Source organism: Carex rostrata, chromosome 10 (assembly GCF_964058835.1).
Source record: "Carex rostrata chromosome 10, lpCarRost1.2, whole genome shotgun sequence".
Classification (NCBI taxonomy): domain Eukaryota; kingdom Viridiplantae; phylum Streptophyta; class Magnoliopsida; order Poales; family Cyperaceae; genus Carex; species Carex rostrata.
In genome coordinates, this window is record NC_135927.1 from 4,882,008 (window position 1) to 4,908,809 (window position 26,802).

A 26,802-nucleotide genomic window follows, 5' to 3' on the forward strand; every position below is an offset into this window, starting at 1 on the left:
AGAAAAGTACGATTGGACACACAATTTGAGTTCTTCATAGAGAAAATGCTCAGCTGTAAATGACTTCATTCTGACTTAATTAACTTATTGGAAGCTGGTGTGAATTTCGGCATGAATGCTCCGCTTAATTAGCACTGCAGTACTTTTCTTTTCTTATTTATGAATGTATTTCCAAAAGTATAATTGGTAAAATCTGAATAGGCCTTATTGCCAGTGGCGGAACCAGAAATGATCGATAGGGAGGGCCTAACTAGTTTCTCAGGATATCAGTTTTAGTTTCATGTTACAAGAATTTATGTTTACAATTTTTCAAATGACCATTATTCCTACATCAAAAGGTCAGAAACACTTTTCAAATAACTATACATATCTGCCAATTATTCCGAGATTTTTAGACAATGAATCATTAGAACAAAACATCTAAATTCTCACAAATATTTGATATTAAAGGGGGGGCCGTTTTTTTTTATTTATTAAAAGGCCTCTGTAAATTTTCTGAGCCAAGGGGGGGGCCAAGGCCCAAGCTGGCCCAGGCCTTGGTTCCGCCCCTGCTTATTGCTTCAATTAAATACGTAATCCGACGGAATAAAAGTATTTCTCTCATAAAGAAACTATAGAGTATTGTTTAATTAACTTTATCATATCATGCAAACAAGTACTATTGTTATTTTCCTTATTAAATCATTTCTTACATTCAAAAATTTAGCATTTCTTTTCTTTTGATCTGTCTTCCTAAAAGATGAGTCGGAACCAAATCTCAGTGTCCCCATGTGGGATGGCTTACTTTCGGTGAAGTCGAGTTGGAACCAAATCTACTACCCCATGTGGACATAAAATTTCTGTCTCCAAAGTTACTGACATGTGGATTCTGGATGGATTTTGAGACAAAAATATATCTAATATTTAAATGTCAGAACTCATCTCAGACCCACGTGTCAGTGACTTTGCCTATAATCTCTATTTAAGATTTTAAACAATAACATATATATTTTTGTTTAAATCTTTTTGACAACACTGGATATATTGTCTGAATATATGTATATGTGTTCACTTAGTCATTTTTAACGCATGTATTCAAACATTATATAACACCGAAAATAATCAAACAACTGTCTACCAGGCTCTCTTAATGCATGTCTTCAGTATCTTAAGTCTTTAGACAACACAAGGGTAAAGATTTTAACATAAGAGCTTTGGCTTCAGTAGCGCTAGCTGTCTTGATTTTATAGTCCATGTGCTGCATGAAGTTAAAATTGCTCCGTTAAAATCTTTACCAAACAAAATGAAAGAATAAAAACAAATTGATTATTTATGTGATTTAAGCTGAACTGAAACAAAGCATACTTAAGTGTAGCATATTTTGAGAATAACATAAATTCATCTTTCCTTGTTATTATTAAATTCATTTCCTCCATTCACTTGGCATACCATCTGAATTCTACATTAGCCATATTTCATTTATTTTCATCCTTTTTTGTTCTCTGTTTTTTTTTTCCTCATTTATTACATACTACACTTGATGAAGACTTCATCTTTATAATTTTCTTCAACTTATTTTAAGCTATACATTTCAGGAAAGCTTGTGACCAATGATGTTTCTCTTAAAAAACTCTAATGTGAATTAAAATTCAGTTAATCAAGTCATGGCATGTGGAATTAAACATGCATTGCTTCCTTCTATTCATGGCGTGTGAATGTGTGTTTTGGGTATCTGTGAAACATTAGTGCACAAAAGATTGATATTCTTTTTTTAGGTTGTTGTTAATGCCTTGCTTCCAACTTTTTTTTTGTTTTCATATTTCTCTTCCTCCTTAATCACTCTTTTCATATTCCCCTCTCAACCTTTATACCCAAAACAGACTTCTCCACCACTTATACTCCAAAAAAAAAAAAATAATAATAAAGATAAAATAAGACATTGAGTATAAAGGATGAAAGGGGAATATAAAAAGAAAAGTATGGTTGGGCACACGAAAGAGATATCAATATGGAACCACCTAAGAAAAGAATAATATACTATTACACAAGTAATAGTATCTTTGCCTTTAGGATAGTAATCTGCTATAGCTAACAATTAATATCCTCTTAATCGCAGCTGCTGATGTGTACTCAAATAAAATAGGAAATCATTAACTAAAACAAATTATATTTTAGCTGATTAAGAAAAAAATTAAGTGAAATTGTAAAATTGAAAAGTTTAAATTAGGTTCGAATTTTTACAGTGATTTTTTTTTTACAAGTAGATTTCTCCATTCATTCATGATCCATTTTTTTATTAAAAAAAAAAAGGAAAAACATTTCACTATGAGGAAAACACCAAAAAGCACTTCTCTCAAAATATCGGTTGATTTAGTAAAGCTCAGCAGGTCATGTTTTACTTTTTGGCATCCCATAATGTCGCATTTATAATCTTTCTAATTAGTACCGTACTTGAATAAGTGATGCCATAATTTCCTGATCAAATTTGAATTTAGTTAAAATTTGAAAAAAGTTCTTAAATATTTGATGTGAATAATTTGTATCAAACAGATGAATTCACCTATTATATAATTAATAAATTATAACATGGTAAATTAGACATATATAGCATCAATCGAAAAATGAATTAAATTTATTTTTGCAATTAGACATAGCATCAGTTTGCTTTCCAGTAGCTCGCATATATATATATATATATAACCATGCACATTATCTTTGCCTAGCATAGTCATTTGCATTAGCTAATAACATCCCCTTACACTAGTGCACATCATTTCCAAAAAGAGAGAGAAATGGCTGAGGCGATTATTGTGAATATCGTGGTCGATAAGCTTGCTAATATCATTGCGAAAGAAATTCAGTTCTTGGGTGGCGTTGGGGAGAAAGTCAAAAAGGCACAACGTGAGCTAACCCGAATCCAGTCGTGCCTGAAAGATGCGGATTCAAAACGAAAACTAGATGAGAGGGTGCAGAACTGGCTCAATGAGCTCCGCAATGTGGCATATCGCATTGAGGACGCAATCGACATGTTCTTTATCAAAGTTGAATGTAACAAAAATAATACCTGTTTGCAGAAACTCAAGAATAAGCCCCGGGAGGTGTATTTCCTCCACAAACTGGGCACCAAGCTCGATAGCATTCAAAATGAACTCGAAGAGATCTCGAAGAGCAGGCTGAACTATGGAATCACAGCCCTGCAAGACATAGCGGTGGGAGACCCAGTTATCTTGCCTGTTCGGAGAACTACTTATTCTGAAGTTGACGAAACTGAAGTCGTAGGCCTGGATGCTGACAGGGACAAAATTCTGAAGTTGCTGCACCCTGAGGAAACACCAAGGCGGGCCGTCATAACCATCGTGGGTACCGGTGGTATAGGAAAGACTACCCTAGCACATATTATATACAAAAGGCAAGTGAGATATTTCTTTTTCAACTATGTTATAATGAGATAAATAATTGCAAGACTAGCTAGGTTGCAATGTCATTATTATTAACAGTGTTTCCTAAATTCCCAATTTAAATAATAAAATAATACTAATATTAGTAATAATAATAATAACAACAACAACAATAATATCATTTTATCAGTATTTATTAACGGTTAACTTATTTGTGAATCATAATTATCAATATGTTTCGCTATTGACATTAATATATTTAAGTGGTTCGGAAAAATTTAATTAGATAGTTATTAATTTCTAAGAAATAATTGCTCAGATCTTGGAATACATAGTTGCCGTGAGGACTATTAATTGTTAAAAATTGTGCTAGAGATAAATCTAATACTATATTTCTGTTTGTTTGTATATCCAGTGCGAAGGCAAAGTTCGAGTATCATATAATGCTGTCAGTTTCTCAGCAGTTCAATCTAACTGAACTCTTGAAAAAGATGCTACGCCAACTCATAGATGATGTACCGAATGAGCTAGATGTGGAAGGTTTAATGAGCGAGCTCAAGAAAAAATTAAGTAGCAGAAGATATCTAATTATTCTTGATGATGTATGGCAGGTTGATGTGTGGAATCACCTGAAAAATGCATTGCCAGATGACAAGAATGGAAGTCGCGTTCTAATTACCAGCCGGTCTATCGATGTTGCCAAATCAGCAGACCCTATTATGGCACCATGCGAACTAAACTTGTTAGATGATCAGAAAAGCATAGATCTCCTCCTCAAAAAGGCCCTCCCTAATCAAGAACCTAGCGAAGAATTGGCTAGCGATCTCCTGAAGCTTGCCAATGAACTATCAAAGAAATGTGAGGGGTTACCTCTAGCTTTGGTGGTGCTAGGTGGTATTCTTTCAACTAAAGATCGAAACTATCATGCGTGGGAGAGAGTGTTCCGAACAATGGATTGGCACTCAAAGGGCAAAGAATGCATGGACGTCCTCGCCATGAGCTATGAAGATATGCCTTATTATCTCAAGGCATGCTTCCTTTATCTTGCTTTATTTCCTGAGGACTATCAGATCTCTGCAAGACGTCTGATAAGAATGTGGGTAGCAGAGGGGTTCATACCACAAGAAGAGAGGATAACGATGGAGGAAATAGCTGAGGATTACCTCTACGAACTTTTTCAAAGGTTATAATATGTTTTATTTTTTTCTTTTATCCTTTAGATTTTTTCAGTCTTCTATACAATATTATTACAATTTTTTTTAGGACAAATTAACTATCATAGAACACATTTCAGGTATTCATGATATATACTTCATTTTTTTTTTTTATAATAGAGTAGAAGAAGTAGAGATCTACCATATAATAGTATATAAAATTGAAATGAAATACCTAACGAACAAAATAAGCTACAACGCCTAATACTCTTTACTACAAAATCGATATTTTTGTAATAAGATTTAGTTTCCTTCATCTATTATTATATAATACACCCCTTTATATTATGATTTCTTATCTAATAAATAGCTTCTTCCTGAAAAACCTTCTACCAAGTGTGCTCTAATTTTTTTTTTTTTAAATAGTGCCAGCAAAAGCTTTTTCTAAATTACACATCTTTCACTTCCGTTGCAAAAGAAACAATAGATATGGTTTGGTACTAAAACACGATTCTAATGATAAAATAAAAATTTGATATTTTAGAGACTAGGGGGTGCAAAAGTATTATTTTGTATATAAGGAATCAGAATTTGAAAAGTAAAAATCATTTTTTTAATATTATTAATTCCAACACTTTTAACCGAACTTTTTTAAAAATATCATTTCTCCAAAAAAAATAAAAATAAACCAAGAAACCATAATTTGTGTACAATTATAAATCAACCACGACCGCATTTAAAGGATATGGATCCAATTACTGGGTACCGCATCCACTAGATATGGCCATATTTTTTTCCAAAGTCTGATATTCTCAGAGGATACGAATTCAAATTTAAGTTATAATATATTATTTTATTTTATAGTTATTTTTCACTGAAGACCCTAGAAGTTTTTTTACTGACAGCCCTAAATTAATTTTTATTACAAAGAAGTCCAATTACATATATATTATTTTATGGTTATTTTTTAGCAGAGACCCTCAAAAAATATTCGCTGATAGCCTAAATTATTTGTTATTAGAAAGAAGTCTAATAACATATATATTATTTAATTTAATTTTGTGACTATTTTTCACCAAAGAACTTGGAGTTTATTTGCCGATATCTCTAAATTTATTTTTATTACAAAGAAGTTCAACAACAGATATATTACTTTATTTTATTTAGTGATTATTTTTTCACCGAAAATCCTAGAAGTTTAATCGCTGATAGCTCTAAATTAAACTTCTAGGGTTATCGACGAATAATCTTCTAGATTTTTTGGTGAAAAATAATCATAAAATAAAATAATATATACGTTATTGGACTACTCTGTAATAAAAATTAATTTAGGACTATCGGCAAATAAACTTTTAGGGTCTTTGGTGAAAAATAATAAAAAATAAAATAAAATAATATACATGTTATTGGACATTTCGTAATAAAAATAAATTTAGGGATATAGATAAATAAACTTCTAGGGTCTTCGGTAAAAAATAATGATAAAATAAAATAATATGTTATAACTTAAATTTGAATTCGTATCAACTCTGAGAATCTCTCAGACTTTGTAAAAAAAAATAGAGCCGCATCTAGCAGATGTGGACCCTACTCTAGGGTTTACGATTTAGGGTTTATAATGCGGTCGTAATGGATTTATAATTGTACACTTAGGGTTCACGGTAAGTGTACAATTATACTTTGATTACAATATTTTATCTATTCCTGACTTGTTTATAAGCCATAACTATTTCAGGAGTATGATTCAAGTATCAAGCCGACACGTGAATGGTTCAATCAAGTGCTTCCAAGTGCATGATGTTCTCCGCGACTTAGCAATGCACAAAGCCAGGGAAGAAAACTTTTTTATGGTTTTCTCAAAAGAATCAAATTCCAGAAAGCCCAACAAAGAAATCCGACGGGCTTCGTTTCATTCCTTGAAAGACAGTGATGATCCCCACCTGCGCAATAACCTTTTGTACTTACAATATGCCCGTTCTTTATTATTGTTTGGGGAATATGGCTGGAGCCAAATACCCAATTTCCGTAAGTTTAGAATACTGAAAGTTCTAGTACTTGAGGGAGTCACTAACCATGATGTTGACCTTGTCAAGGGATTAGAGAAGTTGGTTCACCTAAAATACTTGGGGTTAAGAGGATGTACTATTCCCATCTCGAAATGTTCCTTTCATCGTATGAAGGTTCTTGAAACCCTGGATATGCGAGGAATGATAAATGATGTTGAACTACCGAATGGTTTATGGTCAATTGATACATTGAGGCATGTGATGTGTTATAAGCCTTTCGAGCTACCAGAAACAACAGCTAAGCTAAAAAATATCCAGACCATGCAATGGGTGTATTTTAATAAGAAGATGCCCCTTTTCAGCAACCTGTGTAAATTAGGTATTTATATTCCATCATGGGGTGATCCAATTCTCAACCTCACCACTAATCTACTTGCAACGCTACCTTCTCTAGTCTCCCTAAGTATCGATTCATGGTATCTCACAATGGAGGTTGTTTACCCAAAAACACTCCCAAATTATCAACTTTTACAATCTCTCTACTTGGAAGGAAAATGGCCAAAGAATGTCACCTTAAATGCTAGCTTGTTTCCACCACACCTCCTCAAATTGACACTTGTGGGATCCAGATTTGAACAAAATCCAATGCGGGAGCTTGAAAAGTTGAAGAGCTTAAAGAAACTTTGCTTAGAACATGAGGTGCTAAGCGACGAGCTGTACAACTCTGGTGAAATATTCTGTCCAGCAGGATTCCCTGTCCTACAAAACTTGAAATTGGGAGTTTTGTCTGTGAAGAGTTTAACAGTGGCAGAGGGAGCCATGCCAAAACTTAAATACATCAATTTATTTAAACGCAGCATTAAGTGTCACCTGCCTCTTGAACTACAGCACGTGAGCATTACATTTGAACATAATTTTTAGATATAGGGTGCACTGTAGGTTGCTTTTCTTATTAAATTTTTAGTTTTACACATTGTAGATGTTACATAATTGGCCTCCTACTAAATTTGCTTTTTTGTTTTCTGTAATTTTATTCTTTTGACAGATGAACTATATGAAAATTTGATTGTTGTTTTTCTACTTACGGTTTGATCTTCATCCTGCAATTTTTGAATAGTTTTAATTTCCATTCCTTGGTTATTTATTATTGTTTGGAAGCGACATCTGCTCCCTAATTCTTCTCTCATGCCCAGATACTATTCGAGGAAATGCCTGACAGAGATATCGTCTCCTGGAACTTCATTCTTTCCATGCACACCAAGGCTGGCAGAATCAACACAGCACAATAACTGTTTGACAAAATGCCCCAGAGAGACTCCGTCTCGTGGGCCACCATGATTGTCAGGTTCAACCGACTGGGTTTGTTCAGAGAGGCTGTTAATACCTTGTTCCAACTCAGTTCAATTTTTCCAATGTTCTTTCTTTCATGTGCTACTATTGGGGCAGGTCGTATCGGTCAATAGCTCCATTCCTTTGTGGTTAAATTAGGACTCAATAACTGTGTACTGGTCACCAATTCGTTGCTTAATTTTTATTGAAAAAGTGGTGATGGTCAAACTGCTGAAATTATGTTCGATAAATTTCTTCTAAAAGTTGTTTATAGCTGGAAATTATCTTTGCTGTCCGGATTTTGAAACTGCGATCACCGATACGAAGAGCATTGTCTTTGCTTCTAGATCAAAGACTGATTTTTTAATATAAAGAAATTTAATAAATTTTATTGAATTAATTATCTCTTGTAATCTCGTACGAATCCTTGCTATTTTACATTATATTTATGTCTTCATTTGTTTATTTAATATTAGCTTTTTTTTTCATACTCAATGCCTCCGTTGTATCTGGTTCATATTTAGAGGGGATTGATGAAAACTACAAGAATAAGGTGATGATAAAAAAATTACTTATATGTTGTTAGTAAGACCACGGAAATAGTTATTCCTTGACACCATCAACTTCAAATTTTGAATTACTTCAGAAGATATGAATTTGAATCTTTTAGGATACCATACACAATAAATGAAGAGAAAAGCATCTGAACAGATCGAGGTGGATTCAGAATTTCAATCAGAGATGAGCACAAAATACTGAGAAGAGTAGAGATCAGAGGCACAAAAAACAATAGAATTTGATCACTTATCAAAGAAGAATCAGGGAAGAGAAAGAGTCAAGGTCAGAAAGAAAGAGGAGAATAGTTGGGGCAGAGGACCAACTTGGGCAAAATGAGGGGGGCGATGCAAATTGTCTTTTTTCTCTCCTCTGGTGAGCGGTGACGCCAAACACATCGTCTTTTTTTTTTCTTTTTGATGACGCAAATCATTTTTTTTTCCTCCTAGTGAAATAAAATTCAGAATCCAGAAGTTGCCTATATCTGAATCTCTTTGGATCTGCCATTGCATCTGATCAAACGCACAATAGCAATGTTCTTCACTATGCTCAACCTTCAAATAGGTTTTGGCAGGTAGCAACATGAATTTCTGAGCTAAACTGGAGATATCTTAAAATTAAATTTCAAGTACATTTTTGAGGGAAAGAGATATCCAATCTGATTAATGGGACAGTATACTTTGCTTTTAACATAAAAGGGGTGTGACTGGATTTGTCGTTGTTGTTTGTTAAAAATGTGGCCCATTAAAGAGCTGCTTCAAGAATAGCAGTCAAAAATTTGATTTTAACAGTATTATGTAAGGTCCAACAATTTCAGATTTTAAACTGTACTAGAAAATTAATATGAAGAGCTGCTTCGTTAGTATAGCACTAGGAATTTAAACTTTAAGGTCATATTTGATCCTTACATAAATTTATAAAGAATTAATTTTTTTTTTACTTTTTTTTATTATATCTTGTTTGATAATTTATGTATTTTTAATAAAAGTGGGTATACTCAATGAAAATGGTATCAAGAGCTCTCGTTTAACAGTTTAATTAATTATAAATTGCCTCGTGACTCCATAAATTAATCAGATTTGAAAAATTGGTGTTAATTATTTATCTGGCGTTTTATATGTTATTATTAGTCAGTGAGATCCAAATTTAAATTAAAACCAATTACATTTTTAGGCACTACATTTTACGTAAATAAAAACCAATTAATCTTTTATAATATGCAAAATTTACATGAATGAATTCACTTAGTAACAGTCTCTACTAATCTCTGGAGGTAACAACGCATATAGATGATATTTTGTATGTAACCTTGTATATGATTTGATTTATATGGAAAATAATTGGGATGACCAATTTGCACACCTCCTATTTTATATGTAACCTTGTATTTTTGTGTCTCAAGAAACATATGTGAAGGGGATGTTGAAGAAATTTAAATAGAAGATTGTAATCTCATTAGTCTGATTGAGAGAGGTACGAAAAATTTATCCGATATGATAAAGGCAAGACAGTTGATGCAACATTATATAGAGAATGCATGGTGCCAAGGCGGGTGACAGGAAGTAGCATCCTGGCCAGTCCTCGATTACACAACAACAAAGCAAGCAAGCAAAAATTCTATCCGGATTTAGAAAGAAAAATTGATCCGAGAGGAGTTCTTTAGAGAAACCAAACAACAAAGTGGTATGTAAGACTGTAACACCCTAGATTGGTTTCGAGAGAGTTCTTTAGAGAAAGAGGAGGGGGCTGAAACCCTAATAGAGAGAGAGAGAGAGAGTGTGTGAAGGGAGAAGATAGATCGACAACTATAAAGAGGAAAAAGAGAGAGATAGGAGAGAAAGTTATACGATTAGACGTGAGAGTGGTGGGAATTAACAATAGGGCAGTGATCGAAGACACAAAAAAAGAGAAAACCTTAAGGACTATTCATACATGGTTCCATAACAAATACCGTGCATATATAATATACAATAATCAAACACGGTTCCTAGAAGAAACTGTGTATAATGTATAGGGGGGGAGTCGAAGAGGCGTTTACATGGTATAGTCAAAGAGCCGTGAAAAACAAAAAACCTTATAACACACAGATCGTACCGAATAACCGTGTTTGCTAGCTATGTGCATTTCATTTTTTTTTTATCAAATTTATTTTTTTCTGAAAAAAATATCTCCATTTGTAATTAATACACACCAAATCAAGATCTCGTAAATATACAAAAGATTACAACATTTTTCAATTTGTAATTATGTTCAATATCAATACACACTTAATCAACAATATATATATATAGCTAGTGATCATCTAATGGCTCTTCTAGTAATCAACAAGATAAATTAAGCTGAGCCAAAATATGAACCTTTCACTGATAATTGGGTAATAGGGCCCAAGAAATTTATTTTTTCTAGGCCATTTATACAGCTTGGCTCAGTAAATGTTGATCATGAATGCTTGACTACTAAAGGTTTAGCATGAATGCTTGAGTCGATTTTGAGCTTTGAATCCTGAAGGATGAACAACATGTGTGCGTGCCTTATTAATATCTGCAAAACAACAAGCTTTTTAATTATATACATTTCCGATATAACAATCTTTTTTTTTAAGATATTAATCTCCCAATTTTATATATTTGCAAGGCATTGTCAATCGGAAATTAATTAGCTTAGTCACTACACTAGAAGTTGGTGTTCGGTAGCAATCTGAAGTAACTAAAATTATACAAGTGCTTCTTAATCTTTTTACCAACATTATAATTATTATTAAACGGTGCAAATTAGAAATGGAATAAAATTGGTGTATAGAATTGGCCCAACTAAATTATAAGTTTAAGGGGGTGACTTGTGGGATAAACAGCTCCCAGCATGTTGAGCATGAGAAGAACATCTAAAAAGATGTGTGCCAGCTTATCATCAGAACATGTCTTCAATTCATTACTGAAACTTCATAGCATATTTCGAGGCGTACTTCATTTGTTAATCAATTCCGTTGATGTAGACTGAGTTCAGATAGCACATCTGCACCTAGCTGGTCATGTCTACTAAACAAGAATAAAATATAATTAACAAACTAATTAGTGTTGGACTGGCAGTTGTTTGGTGTGCCAATTCGTGTGGTATGTGTAGCAGCTGGAAAATGATGGAACCGCATTAATGAGTTTGGCTAATATAACATTGGTTTTACATGACACTTGTTGAATAACTTGGATAGTAGAAGAGAGTAGTATATAAACTAATTTCTATTACTTAATGAAGAGTACATACAATGCTTGATGTATTCCTCACCCTCATCACTACTCCCGGCATATATACATGAACTCTATTTATACATATTGTTGTCGGTGTTTGATTTTTCTAAAGAATTCTTGATATAAGATCACTATATAACTACAATATAATATATTATGCTTGATGTATTCCTAAAACGATTTTTTAGGTTTCTTCAAACTTGCGAATTGTATGTCTGCAATTTAAAAATAGTATTCAAAATATAAAGTTTTGTGTAGATAAGAAAAACAATATATAATATTGCAAACAATTGCCTGTACGTAATTTGACAGATTATATATTTGAATATACAATTGACGAAAGCACGAAATTTATTTAAAAACAAACCTTAATTGATCCAATTGGCCGTCTCTTATTAAAATCAAACTATATTAATGTCATGCATGTCATGTTAATTTGTCCAATCGTGAAGATCTCCAATAGTTGACATTCTGTTTAATATGTATTCTCATGCTCATCTTACCGCTTAATCATATTATTTAAAAAAAGACTAATTAAGTGGAAAAAAAGGTCGAGAACTTGCCTGTGTTAGATATACTGAAGAGACAAATCCTTTAATTGCATGATAGCTCAAGAAATGTTTCTATTAGTTCGGATAAAATATATTTACAAAATTTTGTTTTAAAGACGACAATTTATAAAAATTTGTTTCTTTTTTACATATAGACGGGATTTATACCTGCGCTTCAAGTAGCCTGTTATCTATTTAAATATATAAAATTTGTCAGCGTTTCAGAACATGTAGAGTCGCACAGGTTAGCCATAGCGAACCATAAGTGCCAACTGCCAACTGTCTACTACTCATTTGTCTTTAATTCATTAGTCAGACTTAATGGCACATTTCGAGGTCTACTCTACAAGATCTCTTCATTTGTTTAATTCAATATTGATTTAGTCGAGTTCAGATCGCATCTCTAGCTGTATCCAGCTCTTCATGTGTATTAAACAACAATATAGAAATAATTAACTAAAACAGTTGTTGGATGGGGAAATAATATTTGACTTAGCACATTTAGATTCCATAAATGCAGATCTCAATTTGTACGAGCCATTAATTAGTTGTTTTCTTTGATTTTGTATATTGGTTACTTTCATTTTTATCAAACTAATGGTTGGATTTCTGATGTAAAAAAATAATCTCTATTATGACGGAGGACATCACAACAAGACTTAAAACAAAATTGCATACCAATATTCTAAAATTAAAATCAGACAAAGAGGTAGATATCAGCTTCAGTCAATAAAAAAGCCAAAGTTGTTGCATTGCGCCAAAGCAGATCTCTCAATTTGATTAAGCGATTAGTTTATTTGAAGATTAACTGAAAGACTAAATATGTAGAATATCATCATGGACAACAAATAAAAAACAAAAGCAATAAATGATGTCAAGATGTTTTATCAAATTTATATAATTTAGATAATCATGCCAATTATACATAATTGCTCTTCAGTCAATTACTTTTTGTTCTAAAACATGCAGATTTGAAATCAAGCCAGGAAATCCTTTCTTTCACTCATAGGAAAGCTGATGTAACTTAATTCAAAAAAGAAAGGTAAAAATACTTTATTAACTCCTTCTATGTATTTTTACACAGCCTGTCCCAAGCCAGAAAAAAGGTTAGTGTCTATGTGGCTGATTCCTGTTGAGTTTTATTTCTAGCCTACCTCCAACTTGTTTGGGAATAAAGACTTTTAAGATGAAGATGATAAAGTCATATATTGCATACTTAAGAAATAGAAAAAGACATAACAAAGAAGAAATTTTAAAATATATCCCTAACAAACAAAATCTTTAAAAAAATTTGAAACAAAGTAGAAATTTGAATGAAAAAAAAATGTTGTCGAAGATCACAGTGTGGATTTGATGTGAATAATTTGGATCAAACAGATGAATTCATCTATTATAAAATATATATTATTGTTATATTATTGACGATAGCTGAGTTGATCTGTCTCCTCTAACAATTATATAATTAATATAGTAGGACATGCATGGTAAATATTTCAAGCTGACCTTTTATAAAATAATAATAAAGCCAAACGAAGTTTAGAGCTTGTCTCATATAGAATTGATATTCCACCAAGCGGGCATTTTAAAAATTAATTAAATTTATTTTTGCAATTAGACATAGAATTAGTTTGCTTTTGAGTAGGTCGCCTATATAATCACATTATCTTTGCCTAGCATAGTCATCTGCATTAGCTTATAATATCCCTTTACACTAGTGCACATTATTTCCAAAGAGAGAGAGAGAGAGAGAGAGAGAGAGAAATGGCTGAGGGGATTATTGTGAATATCGTGGTCGGCAAGCTTGCTAATATCATCGAGAAAGAAATTCAGTTCTTGGGTGGGGTTGGGGAGAAACTCAAAAAGGCGCAGCGTGAGCTAACTCGAATCCAGTCCTGCCTGAAAGACGCGGATTCAAAACGAAAAGGAGATGAGAGGGTGCAGAACTGGCTCAATGAGCTCCGCGACGTGGCATATCGCATCGAGGATGCAATTGACATATTCTTTATCAAAGTTGAATGTAACCAAAATCATACTTTTTTTCAGAATTTCAAGAAGCTGTTGAACAAGCCCCGGGAGGTGTATTTCCTCCACAAACTTGGAACTAAGCTCAATAGCATCCAAAATGAACTCGAAGAGATCTCGAAGAGCAGGCTGAACTATGGAATCATAGCCCTGCAAGACATACCGGTGGGAGAGGCAGTCATCTTGCCTTTTCGAAGAGTTACTTATTCTGAAGTAGACGAAACGGAAGTCATAGGCCTGCATGCTGACAGGGACAACATTCTGAAGTTGCTGCGCCCTGAGGAAATACCAAGGCGGGCCGTCATAACCATCGTGGGTACCGGTGGTATAGGAAAGACTACCCTAGCACATATGATATACAAAAGGCAAGTGAGATATTTCTTTTTCAACTATGTTATAATGAGATAAATAATTGCAAGACAAGCTAGGTTGCAATGTCATTATTATTAACAGTGTTTCCTAAATTCCCAATTTAAATAATAATCATAATAATAACAACAACAATAATATCATTTTATCAGTATTTATTAGCGGTTAACTTATTTGTTAATCATAATTATCAATATGGTTCGCTATTGACATTCATATATTTAAGTGGTTCGGAAAAATTTAATTAGATAGTCATTAATTTCTAAGAAATTATTTCTCAGATCTTAGAATACATAGTTGCCGTGATGACTATTGTTAAAAATTGTGCTAGAAATCAATCTAATAGTTTATTTATGTTTGTTTGTATATGCAGTGCGAGGGCAGAGTTCGAGTATCATATAATGCTGTCAGTTTCTCAACAGTTCAGTCTAATTGAACTCTTGAGAAGGATGCTATGTCAGCTCATAGGGTCTGTACCGAAGGAGCAAGATGTGGAAGATTTAATGAGCGAGCTCAAGAGAAACATAAGTGGCAGAAGATATCTAATTATTCTTGATGATGTATGGCAGGTTGATGTGTGGAATCAACTAAAAGATGCCTTGCCTGATGTAAAAAATGGGAGTCGCGTTCTAATTACCAGCAGATCTATCGACGTTGCAATATCTGCAAACCCTAATATGGCACCTTACGAACTCAACTTGTTAGATGATAAGCAAAGCCTAGATCTCCTCCTCAAAAAGGTTCACTCTAATCAAGAACCTATCGAAGAATTGCCTAGCGATCTCCTGAAGCTCGCCGATGAACTATCAAAAAAATGTAAGGGGTTACCTCTAGCTTTGATAGTAGTAGGTGGTATACTTATAACTAAAGTCCGAAACTATCATGCATGGGAGAGAGTGTTGCGTACAATGGATTGGCACTCAGAGGGCATAGAATGCATGAAAGTCCTCGCCATGAGCTACGATGATATGCCTTATTATCTCAAGGCATGCTTCCTTTATCTTGCATCTTTTCCTGAGGACTATCAAATCTCTGCAAGATGTCTGATAAGAATGTGGGTAGCAGAGGGATTCATACCACAAGAAGGGAGGAAAACGATGGAGGACATAGCTGAGGATTACCTCTACGAACTTTTTCAAAGGTTATATGTTTTATTTTTTATTTATCCTTTAATTTATTTCAGCCTTCCTATACAATATTTTTGCAAATTTTTTTGTCACAAATAAATTTTCTCATAAGACAAAATTCAGGTATACATGATATATACTCCAATTTTGTTCTCATAATAGAGTAGAAGTAGAGAAATACCATATTAAAGTATATATAAATGAAATGAAATGCCGGACGAACAAAATAAGCTACAACGCCTTTAATACTCTTTACCACAAAATAATCATGTAGACCTGACTAACAGAATAATCAATACTCTTTACTACAAAATTTGATATATGTTTTGCAATAAAATATAGTTTCGTTCATCTAGTATTATTTATTACAAGTATCATATATACACCCCTTTATATTTTATGATTTCTTCTCTAATAAATAGCTTCTTTCTCGAAAACCTTGTATCAAGTGTGCTCTAATTATTATTTTTTAAAATAGTGCTAGCAAAAGCTTTTTCTAAATTCGATATCTTTCACTTCCATTGCAAAAGAAATAATAAATACGGTTTGATACTAAAACACGATTCTAAGGATAAAATCAAAATTTGATATTTCAGAGACTAGAGGGTGCAAAAGTATTATTTTGTGTAAGGAATCATAATTTCAAAAGTAAAAATCAATTATTTTTAATATTATTAATTCTAACACTTGTTAACCGAAATTTTTAAAAATACTATTTCTCCAGAAAAAAAAAATTAAAAAATCACGATTTCTGTACAATTATAAATCTACAACGGCCGCATCTGAGGGATTCTCAAAGGATAAGAATTCAAATTTAAGTTATAATATATTATTTTATTTTATATCTATTTTTCACCGAAGACATTAAAAGTTTATTCGCCGATAATTCTAAATTAATTCTTATTACAAAGAAGTCCAATTACATATATGTTATTTTATTTTATGGTTATTTTTCACGGAATACCCTCGAAGTTTATTTTTCGATAGCTCTTAAATTATTTTTTATTACAAAAAAGTTCAATAACATATATTTTATTTTATTTTATGTTATTTTTGGGATTATTTTTCACCGAACAGAAGTTTATTTTCCAATAGCCCTTAAATTATCTTTTATTACAAAGAAGTTCAATAACATATATATTATTTTATTTTATTTTTGGAATTATAAATTATTTTTTATTATAAAGAAGTTCAATAACATATATATTATTTTATTTTATCTTTGAATTATTTTTCACCGAACAAAAGTTTATTTTTCAATAGTCTTGTAATTTTTTATTACAAAAAAGTTCAATAACATATATATTATCTTATTTTATTAAGTTCAATAATTATTTTATTTTTGAGATTATTTTTATTTTATATTATTTTTCATCGAAAACATTGAAATTTGTTGTTGACATTGAATGAAGAGATTACGTGGGCGGTTTGAATTCCGAACCGGTAATAACCGGTTGCAACAGATTCCTTCGTTTCATTCATTTATTTAAGAAAGCGGGATATTATATAATGGGCTTGATTTATTTTTGATTACCGCAGTGGGACTAAGTTTGGGCACAGGAGTCCGGAACTTTTCTTCTTTTTTTCCTTGGATTCTAGCGCACCGAAATTCTTCTTTCTTTATTTTTTTCATATGAGAAGAAGCGCCAGCCAGTCAAGGTTCAAATGATTACTGAACAATCAATCTTTTCTTTTTGACTGGACCCATCCCATTGAAGAGCTTGTTTCTATATCGAGAACTTTATTTGTAGAACCATAGTAGATGAAGTCAACATTCATCATCCGATTAATGTTGATCAAATATATAAACGGCTTTCTTTTCCATTTTTCTTTTTTATTTATGTTTTGTTTTATTATTCTTATTTTTTAAATTAATATTTGTATATTAAAGTTCATATGAATTAATTATTTGACAATTATTCATTTCATATATCTATTCGAATTCGTATCTGTGGACTATCCGTATCTGTTTAAGGTGAATTTGATTTTGAATTTTGTTATCCGTTTACTATTCGTATCCGCTCATTAAAAAACGGATGTGGATATGGTATCAGCATTATCCGCTCTGTTTTCACCCCTATTAATCGCCGATAGCCTTAAATTAAATTTTTTAGGGTTATCGGCGAATAAACTTCTAGGGTGTTCGGTGAAAAATAATTATAAAATAAAATATTATATATATTATTGGACTACTTTGTAATCAAAATTAATTTAGGGTTATCAGAGAATAAAATTTTAAGGTTATCGGGGAAAAATCATCAAAAAATAAAATAAAATAAAATAATATATATTATTGGATTTTTTGTAATAAAAATAAATTTACAGATATCAGCGAATAAATTTCTAGAGTTTTAATTCGGTGAAAGATAACCATAGAATAAAATAATATATTATAAATTAAATTTAAATTGGTATCCTCTGAGAATCTCTTAGACTTTGAAAAAAAAAATATATATATAGGGCCCTATATAGCGCATGCGATCCTTATTCTGGGGCCGCATCCCCTAGATACGGTCCCCAGTAATTGAGTCCACATCCCATAGATGCGACCATAATAGATTTATAATTGTATAGAAACCTTGATTTTTTTTTTTAGTTTATTTTTGTTTTGAGAAAATGGTACATTTAAATTTTTTTGAGTTTTTAACCAACATATGTACATTCAAATATTTCTCTACAAATTTAAAGTTCTTATTTATAGTAGTACATACATATTGCATTAATTGTTTATTTTAATTTCAGTCATCCAAATGATCAACATATATAACTTAATTTTGAATGTAGAAAGTAATTAACTAATTTTAACATTCAATGTAGAAAGTAATTAACTAATCTATTATGATAACAATATTTTATGTATTCCTGACGTGTTTATAAACCAAAATTATTTCAGGAGTATGATTCAAGTATCAAGCCGACACGTGAACGGTTCGATCAAGCGCTTCCATGTGCATGATCTTCTCCGCGACTTAGCAATGCACAAAGCCAGAGAAGAAAACTTCGTTATGGTTTTCTCAGAAGAATCAGATTGCAAAAAGCCGAACAAAGAAATCCGACGTGCTTCGTTTCATTCCTTGGAAGACGGTGATAATTCCCACCTCCGCAATAACCTTTTGTACTTAGAATATGCCCGTTCTTTATTATTGTTTGGGGAATATGGCTGGAGCCCAATACCCGCCAATAATTTCCGTGAGTTTAGGCTACTGAAAGTTCTAGTACTTGAGGAAGTCGAGAACGATGATGTTGACCTGGTCAGGGGATTAGAAAAGTTGGTTCACCTAAAATACTTGGGGTTAAGAGGATGTGATATTCCCATCTCGAAATGTTCCTTTCATCGTATGAAGGCACTTGAAACCCTTGATATGCGACGAATAGTAAATGATGTTAAATTACCGAATGGTTTATGGTCAATTGATACATTGAGGCATGTGATGTGTACTACAGGTTTAGAGCTACCAAAAACAACAGCTGAGCTAAAAAATATCCAGACCATGCAATGGGTGTATTTTAATAAGAAGATGCCCCTTTTAAGCAACCTGTGTAAATTAGGTCTTGTTATTGAAAAAGGTGGTGATCCGATTGCATTCACTAGTAATCTATTTGCAATGCTACCTTCTCTAGTCTCCCTAAGTATCAATTCAAGGCAAAGTCTGACAATGGAGGTTGTTTACCCAAAAGCACTCCCAAATTATCAACATTTACAATCTCTCTACTTAAATGGGGAATGGCCAGAGAATGTCACCTTAGATGCTAGCTTGTTTCCACCACACCTCCTCAAATTGACACTTGCATGCTCCTTTTTGGAACAAAATCCAATGCCGGAGCTTGGAAAGTTGAAGAGCTTAAAGAAACTTTTCTTACATTGTGGCGTGCTTAGCATCGAGCTGGACAACTCTGGTCCAATATTCTGTCCAGCAGGATTCCCTGTCCTACAATACTTGAAATTGGGAGTTTTGTCTGTGAAGAGTTTAACGGTGGCAGAGGGGGCCATGCCAAATCTTAAATACCTCAATGTATATAGACGCAGCATTGAGTTTCACTTGCCTCCAGAACTACAGCACGTGAGCATTACATATATATTAGATTCTTAGATATAGGGTGCACTGTAGGTTGCTTTTCTTAGGAAATTGTTAGTTGTACACATGGTAGATGTTACGTAATTGGCCTCCTTCGAATAAATTTGCTTTTTTGTTTTTTGTAATTTTATTCTTTTGACAGATGAATTATATGAAAATTTGATTGTTGTTTTTCTACTTACGGGTTGATCTTCATCCTGCAATTTTTGTATTGTTTTAAATTGTACCGATCACTTTATTTTCTCATGCCGAGAATATAAAAGAAACCGAGCACAAGATTGTTCAATTGCGAATAATTTACACAGGTTAATTTCGAATGGAATAAAGCAGGTAAAGTTAATTTGGAAAAGAATAACGGATCAAGAAATTAAAAAAGAACAAGGGGTTAGTTTGAACAAAAATATTAAAAGGTTAACGTTTGTCAAGTGACACAAAATCGGTTTTACAAAATAGTTAATATTTTAGGAATGAAATTTGTTCTTGTAAAGATTTTTGGTACCATAAAAGAAATTACTTACTGAGATTGAGAATTAGATCTTGAGAGATTAAGATTAATTTAATTTTTCGTGCAAATATTAATTATTAGTTAACTACAAAGAACTTTTCCTGAATCAACTGCTTCACTATGATAATTTTTAATTTTTTATACTTTGAATTATTACATTATAAAGTCAAAGGCATAGTAGTTATAAAATTTTATATATGCATGAATAATTCTTTCATAATTAGAAGTAATACATATATATATACAATACCATTTAATTATACTTTTTGAAATTTCATGCTATCAATTTGAACTGCTGTAATGATGCTAATTTTTAATGTCATTGGAACAAAATAATCAAGAAAATATTGTTTATGAGGTCAAATGTAACTCACAATCTAATAATTTAATTATGTTAGAAAGATTCACATTTCTTTCATTGAACAATCGTTTCATTTAATTTTAAAATTAGTTTCCTCCATTGCTCTATAAAACAATTAACTAAAAACAACTATCATAAATTTCTTTTATGAATTTTGAGACAGGAAAACCTTTAAGTTACATCATTCAACTAATTTTTTACTTTTATAATTATAAATCAAATAAATTTTATGATCCATCATTGTAATTAGTTTAGCCTGCTTAATTGTTTATCATAAGAAAATTACCTTATTTTTGCTTGGCAATCAAAAAGTGTTGAACATGCCAAACTTACCTCAAGGAATACTAACATAATTATCAAAACACAATAAATATTTATTATTGTGTAATGCACAAATTCAATAAACCTTCAGTGCCATAAATGCTTACAAGGTGTACCATAATATTTTATGATTTCTATAAAAGTCTAGTACTTCTGGTGCCTAGGTTTAATTATATGTTGTGCTAATTTGTACTGTAACATTAATTATTGCATATTGATAAGCATAAATTATATACACAATTGATCTAGATTTTATCATAAAACAACCTCAAATATCTTGTATTTTTTAATATAAAGTGATTAAAATACACCTGGAATCAAGTTACTGCGGTTATTTGGCTTTTCATTGCAGGAAATGATGAAAAATGGTGAAAATACCCCTCAGTGCAGATCAACCACACGCACTGCGGATCAGTGCAGCCGCCCGGAGTACTTAGCCGCATTTCCAACATCCAAGCGCTGCGCACGAATTTTTCCCGAGCCTAGTGCGGATGAAGTTCCACCCGCAGTGCGGATGAGCCCAGCCGCACTCAATACTTGGCCGATTTCAGAAACTTCAGAAAAGCAGTATCCACCCTCAGTGCGGGTCATCCATCCGCAGTTCCACCCGCACTCAACTAATTCGCAGAAGTTAAATAAGAAAACTTAGACTCAGTGCGGGTGAGACCATACGCAGTGCGGATCAGCCATCCGCATTGGACCCGCAGAAAGCCAAATTTACACAGTTTCAACACGGTTTCTATTTTTGGCGCTTCATGGGAGTGTTTTACAGCTAAATATGGACAAGACAATCCTGGGAAATAATCCAAATATAGCACCCACTAACTCCACTTCCTAGCCTCTTAATTGGGCATAAAAGAGGAGGTTCATTCCCATCCAAGAATCATTCACAATCTCATTCTGTCTCTCCACACACACAATACTTAGCGATAAATTCTGAAGTAAGTAAAGCTTTCAAGCAAGGAGAAGAAGGGTTTCCTGAGCAAGATTCGGCAAGATAGAGGTTTTTGATTTGTTAAAGGGTGTAATACTTCTTTTATTTCATTTCTTCTTACTTTGCCAACTTTTTGTAATGGATCTCTCTAAGAGAGAGTAGTTCTCTCTCTAGGGGTTTAGGTCAATGCATGAACTTGTTTAATTCTATTTTATTCGGTTATTTGTTTTTATTATGATTGTTTTATAGGATTTGATTGTTAATTTCTGTGATTTAATCATTTGTGTTAATTACATAGTTAGTACTTGAATTGTAGTATCCCATTTTGGATTCGAAAGAACCAAAATTAACTATTATCAATAGGATAGTACCAAATTATGAATGCAAATACCCTAGGTTTAGATTAAGATTGTAACCAATTTAATCTAAGCCGGAACTATAGAAATTAAGGTTAGGAACTTGGTGAAGAACCTAACCGTGAAGCCAAACCCTAATTAGGACATCTCAATTCGAATCGGGTATTGGTATGATGGACTTAATTGCGAAGTACCAATATTTGAGGAAAGGAGAGACTACAAGAGCTCCATGGGTCTAGGTAGCTAGGGTGAGGGACCTAATCGAGAAGTCCGAATTACCTAGGCACGTTATTAATTTACGAAAGTAACCCTTAATAACTTATTAGGTTAGAAACATCGTCAAATCATAGATGAATTCAAACAAATACCGAATAGATAGAATTAGCAAGGAATTGTAGACCGAATACTCCTAGATCTTCTCATCTAGAAAGCAAACCAATCTTTCTTTCATTCATTTACTTTTATTGTTTAAAACTCTCTATTTGGGTATTGAACCCAAATTTAGGAATTGTTAGAACAACCCCCCCCCCCCCAATTTACTTTTATTGCACTTTACTTTATTTTATTTTCTGAAATTTATTATTAAAGTTTAAACTAAGTTTTTATCATACTCCCTGTGGTTCGACACCTCAAATACTATTTTGATAGAATTGTGCACTTGCAATTTAAATCAAACGTTTGTTAAAGGTTTAAAAGGTACATCATCTTGTACTGAAACTTTGCACTATACCTTTTTGGTGCATCACATATTGTAATAATAACTAAGGTATATTTTTTTTTCTTAACATAACTGGTATGAGTATGGGTAAAAAAAAAAAATTAGTTTTTGAATAAGGGTACAAGTAAAAACTATTTCGTATTCATTATCCTATATAATGATTAATAAATATTAGATGATATACGTTATTTTTATTTGTTCTCATATAATTGTATCGTGTTAATTATTATGATTAGATTGATTTATAAAATATTTTATATCATTTTATTTAATTGAAAATTCATATTTTTAAAATAGTGAAATAAAAAATAATAATTCTTAAATTTTATGAAATTACGTACATCTGTGTTTAATATATTTGATTATTTCTTATAGTTTTATAAGTTATCAATTTATTTCATAATTACACAATATTCATTTATTTATTTGTTATCTTAGTGAGTACGGGTAAGATATGAACAAGGATATTCTTTTTATGTCTCTCTCGCCTCTCAACTTCCCTTGCTGGCTTGCTGCCCCAACACACAATCATATTCTTTTATGTCAATTTCTAATGCACATCACAATGCCAAAACATAGCTAGAAAGTAAGGCTGCATGCCTTTGTTTGTTCTCTCAGTCTCTCATTAACTGTGAAGGATAAAAACCACATAGGCAGAGAAGAGAAAAGAAAACCAAAACCTATACAAAATATAACCCATTGACAGGTTTAATAATGGTGGCACCGAGGTTAAGTGGTATAATCACACATGGGTTATTAGCCATGTTTCTTCTCTGCCCTTGGTGCTGCTCTGCTTCTGGCCTAGAAACTTCAAATGGTATCAACATAGAAGGTGATTTTCTCTTTTGATATTCAAATTTAACTGATCATATATGGGCCTTTACTTGGTCAATTTAATATGAAAATTAACTGTTGTGTATTTTTCACATGATGATTTCAGTTTCAGCTTGATCTAAATAGGCCTCAAATTGAACTTTTAACTCATGTCTTTATCGCTCTTTTATTCTCAAAACATGCAAAAAAAATGAACCCAACTAATCTTCCCATGTCGTGCATTTCTCTAGTGCAAACATTTTTTTATTGTAATTACAAACTTGCTGTTGATCCTTGTAGCTTTTCCTTGGTGACATGCTCTTCTGAAAATTTAGTTATATCTTTGTGAGTATTTCATCAAGTTTAGTTTCATTTAAACTTTGAAAAATTAAAGAAGTTTCTATGGATTTTTAAAGTTGGGTTTTATTTTATATACAGAGATGGTCCAAGCGAGAATTAATGGAAGAGATGTTGTTAACCATTCTCCACGATTGTTGCATGACGGTGAAATTTTATCTAAAGGATGTGTCAAAGAGAGATTATTGCGAGGAATGTAATCCATTTTCACCATATCCAAGAAATTTTTTGCTGTTTTAAAGATTATTGGCACCAGAAAAGAAAGTTACAAAGATTAATTGATTCAACTTCTTTTGCAAAGGTTAATGACTGTGTAATTACAATAACTCTCAAATTTCCTGGATTTGCTAACAATTTTGTTCTTTGATTACTCTTTTTTTAAGATAATAATATACTAAGATGCTTTGATATATAATTAACAGTGTTTTTAAAAAATCAACTCGATAATTTTTATCGCTTTATTATATTGCAGGGTAAATTCAAAGAAAAATTGTTACAGAATTATAGATACTTGAATACTTGATATTGCTGAGAAGTTATATATATATTCCAATTTAAACAAATTTACATATGCAGATGTTTTAAAAATGAAGATAAATAAAATCATAAAATTCTATTTTCTTGCATATGAATTGATTTTTAAAGTTTTCGCTAATTAAGAAATCCATAATTTTTTAATTTTTTATGCATGCGAGATTCAAAATTAATTAATAATTAATTCTCTAAAAATTGTCATTAGAATTGAAGCAATGTCCAAGCTGCAACTAAACAAAATGTATTTTATGAATTATTATAATAATGTCACAACATTTATTTGAAAAATCAAATAGTTTCATTAAAGAATAAATGTTGATTTGATAATCTATTTTTTTCTCATAATTAGATTAGATGAGTGGCTCATCTTCAATTAGTTTCCTCCAATATTTTATGTTAAGTTATAAAACAATTAACAGAAAAACAACTATCATAGTTTTAGTTTCCTCCAATATTTTGAGCTTCGAATCCTGAAGGATGAACATCGTGTGTGCGTGCCTTATTAATATCTGCAAAACAACAAGCTTTTTAATTATATACATTGCCAATATAGCAAACTTTTTTAAGATATAGATAGAATTAAATCTCCCAATTTTATATATTTGCAATACACTGTCAGTCGGAAATTACCTTAGTCACTGCACTAGAAGTTGGTGTTCAGTAGCAATCTGAAGTAATTAAAATGATACAAGTGCTTCTTAATTTGAAGTAACCAACATTATAATTATTATTAAATGGTGCATAGAATTTAAAGGGGTGACTTGGTGGGATAAACAGCTCCCAGCATGTTGAGCATGAAATGAACATCGAAAAAGATGTGTGCCATAGCGAACCATAAGTGCCAACTGCCAACTGTCTACTACTCATTTGTCTTTAATTCATTAGTCAGACTTAATGGCACATTTCGAGGTCTACTCTACAAGATCTCTTCATTTGTTTAATTCAATATTGATTTAGTCGAGTTCAGATCGCATCTCTAGCTGTATCCAGCTCTTCATGTGTATTAAACAACAATATAGAAATAATTAACTAAAACAGTTGTTGGATGGGGAAATAATATTTGACTTAGCACATTTAGATTCCATAAATGCAGATCTCAATTTGTACGAGCCATTAATTAGTTGTTTTCTTTGATTTTGTATATTGGTTACTTTCATTTTTATCAAACTAATGGTTGGATTTCTGATGTAAAAAAATAATCTCTATTATGACGGAGGACATCACAACAAGACTTAAAACAAAATTGCATACCAATATTCTAAAATTAAAATCAGACAAAGAGGTAGATATCAGCTTCAGTCAATAAAAAAGCCAAAGTTGTTGCATTGCGCCAAAGCAGATCTCTCAATTTGATTAAGCGATTAGTTTATTTGAAGATTAACTGAAAGACTAAATATGTAGAATATCATCATGGACAACAAATAAAAAACAAAAGCAATAAATGATGTCAAGATGTTTTATCAAATTTATATAATTTAGATAATCATGCCAATTATACATAATTGCTCTTCAGTCAATTACTTTTTGTTCTAAAACATGCAGATTTGAAATCAAGCCAGGAAATCCTTTCTTTCACTCATAGGAAAGCTGATGTAACTTAATTCAAAAAAGAAAGGTAAAAATACTTTATTAACTCCGCCTGTGTATTTTTACACAGCCTGTCCCAAGCCAGAAAAAAGGAGGAGAGTTAGTGATGGACTTCTGGGTACTAGGATGGGTGACCTTCTGGGTAATCTCTGTATGGCTAATTCCTGTTGAGTTTCATTTCTAGTCTACCTCCAACTTGTTTGGAAATAAAGACTTTTAAGATGAAGATGATAAAGTCATATATTGCATACTTAAGAAATAGAAATAGACATAACAAACAAGAAAGTTTAAAATATATCCCTAACAAACAAAATCTTTTAAAAAAAATTGAAACAAAGTTGAAATTTGAATGAAAAAACAATGTTCTCGAAGATCACAGTGTGGATTTGATGTGAATAATTTGGATCAAACAGATGAATTCATCTATTATAAAATATATATTATTGTTATATTATTGACGATAGCTGAGTTGATCTGTCTCCTCGAACAATTATATAATTAATATAGT

The 26,802-nt window shown here is 31.9% G+C and overlaps 2 protein-coding genes across 2 annotated transcripts in view; both read left to right on the forward strand.

The window, feature by feature from the left end:
• Nucleotides 1–2,771: 2,771 nt before the first annotated feature.
• Nucleotides 2,772–26,802, forward strand: part of LOC144560183 (putative disease resistance RPP13-like protein 3) — a 30,288-nt gene continuing 6,257 nt past the window's right edge. The window contains exons 1-2 of the mRNA XM_078309366.1: nucleotides 2,772–3,388; nucleotides 3,751–4,560. Of these exons, the coding sequence (XP_078165492.1) occupies nucleotides 2,772–3,388; nucleotides 3,751–4,560 (1,427 nt within the window). The remainder of the gene's footprint in view (nucleotides 3,389–3,750; nucleotides 4,561–26,802) is intronic.
• LOC144560801 (putative disease resistance RPP13-like protein 3) lies at nucleotides 13,966–19,823 on the forward strand. The gene is made up of 3 exons (XM_078310045.1): nucleotides 13,966–14,601; nucleotides 14,979–15,746; nucleotides 18,626–19,823. Exons 1-3 carry the CDS (start codon nucleotides 13,976–13,978, stop codon nucleotides 19,821–19,823), a joined length of 2,592 nt encoding a protein of 863 aa, XP_078166171.1. The 5' UTR covers nucleotides 13,966–13,975.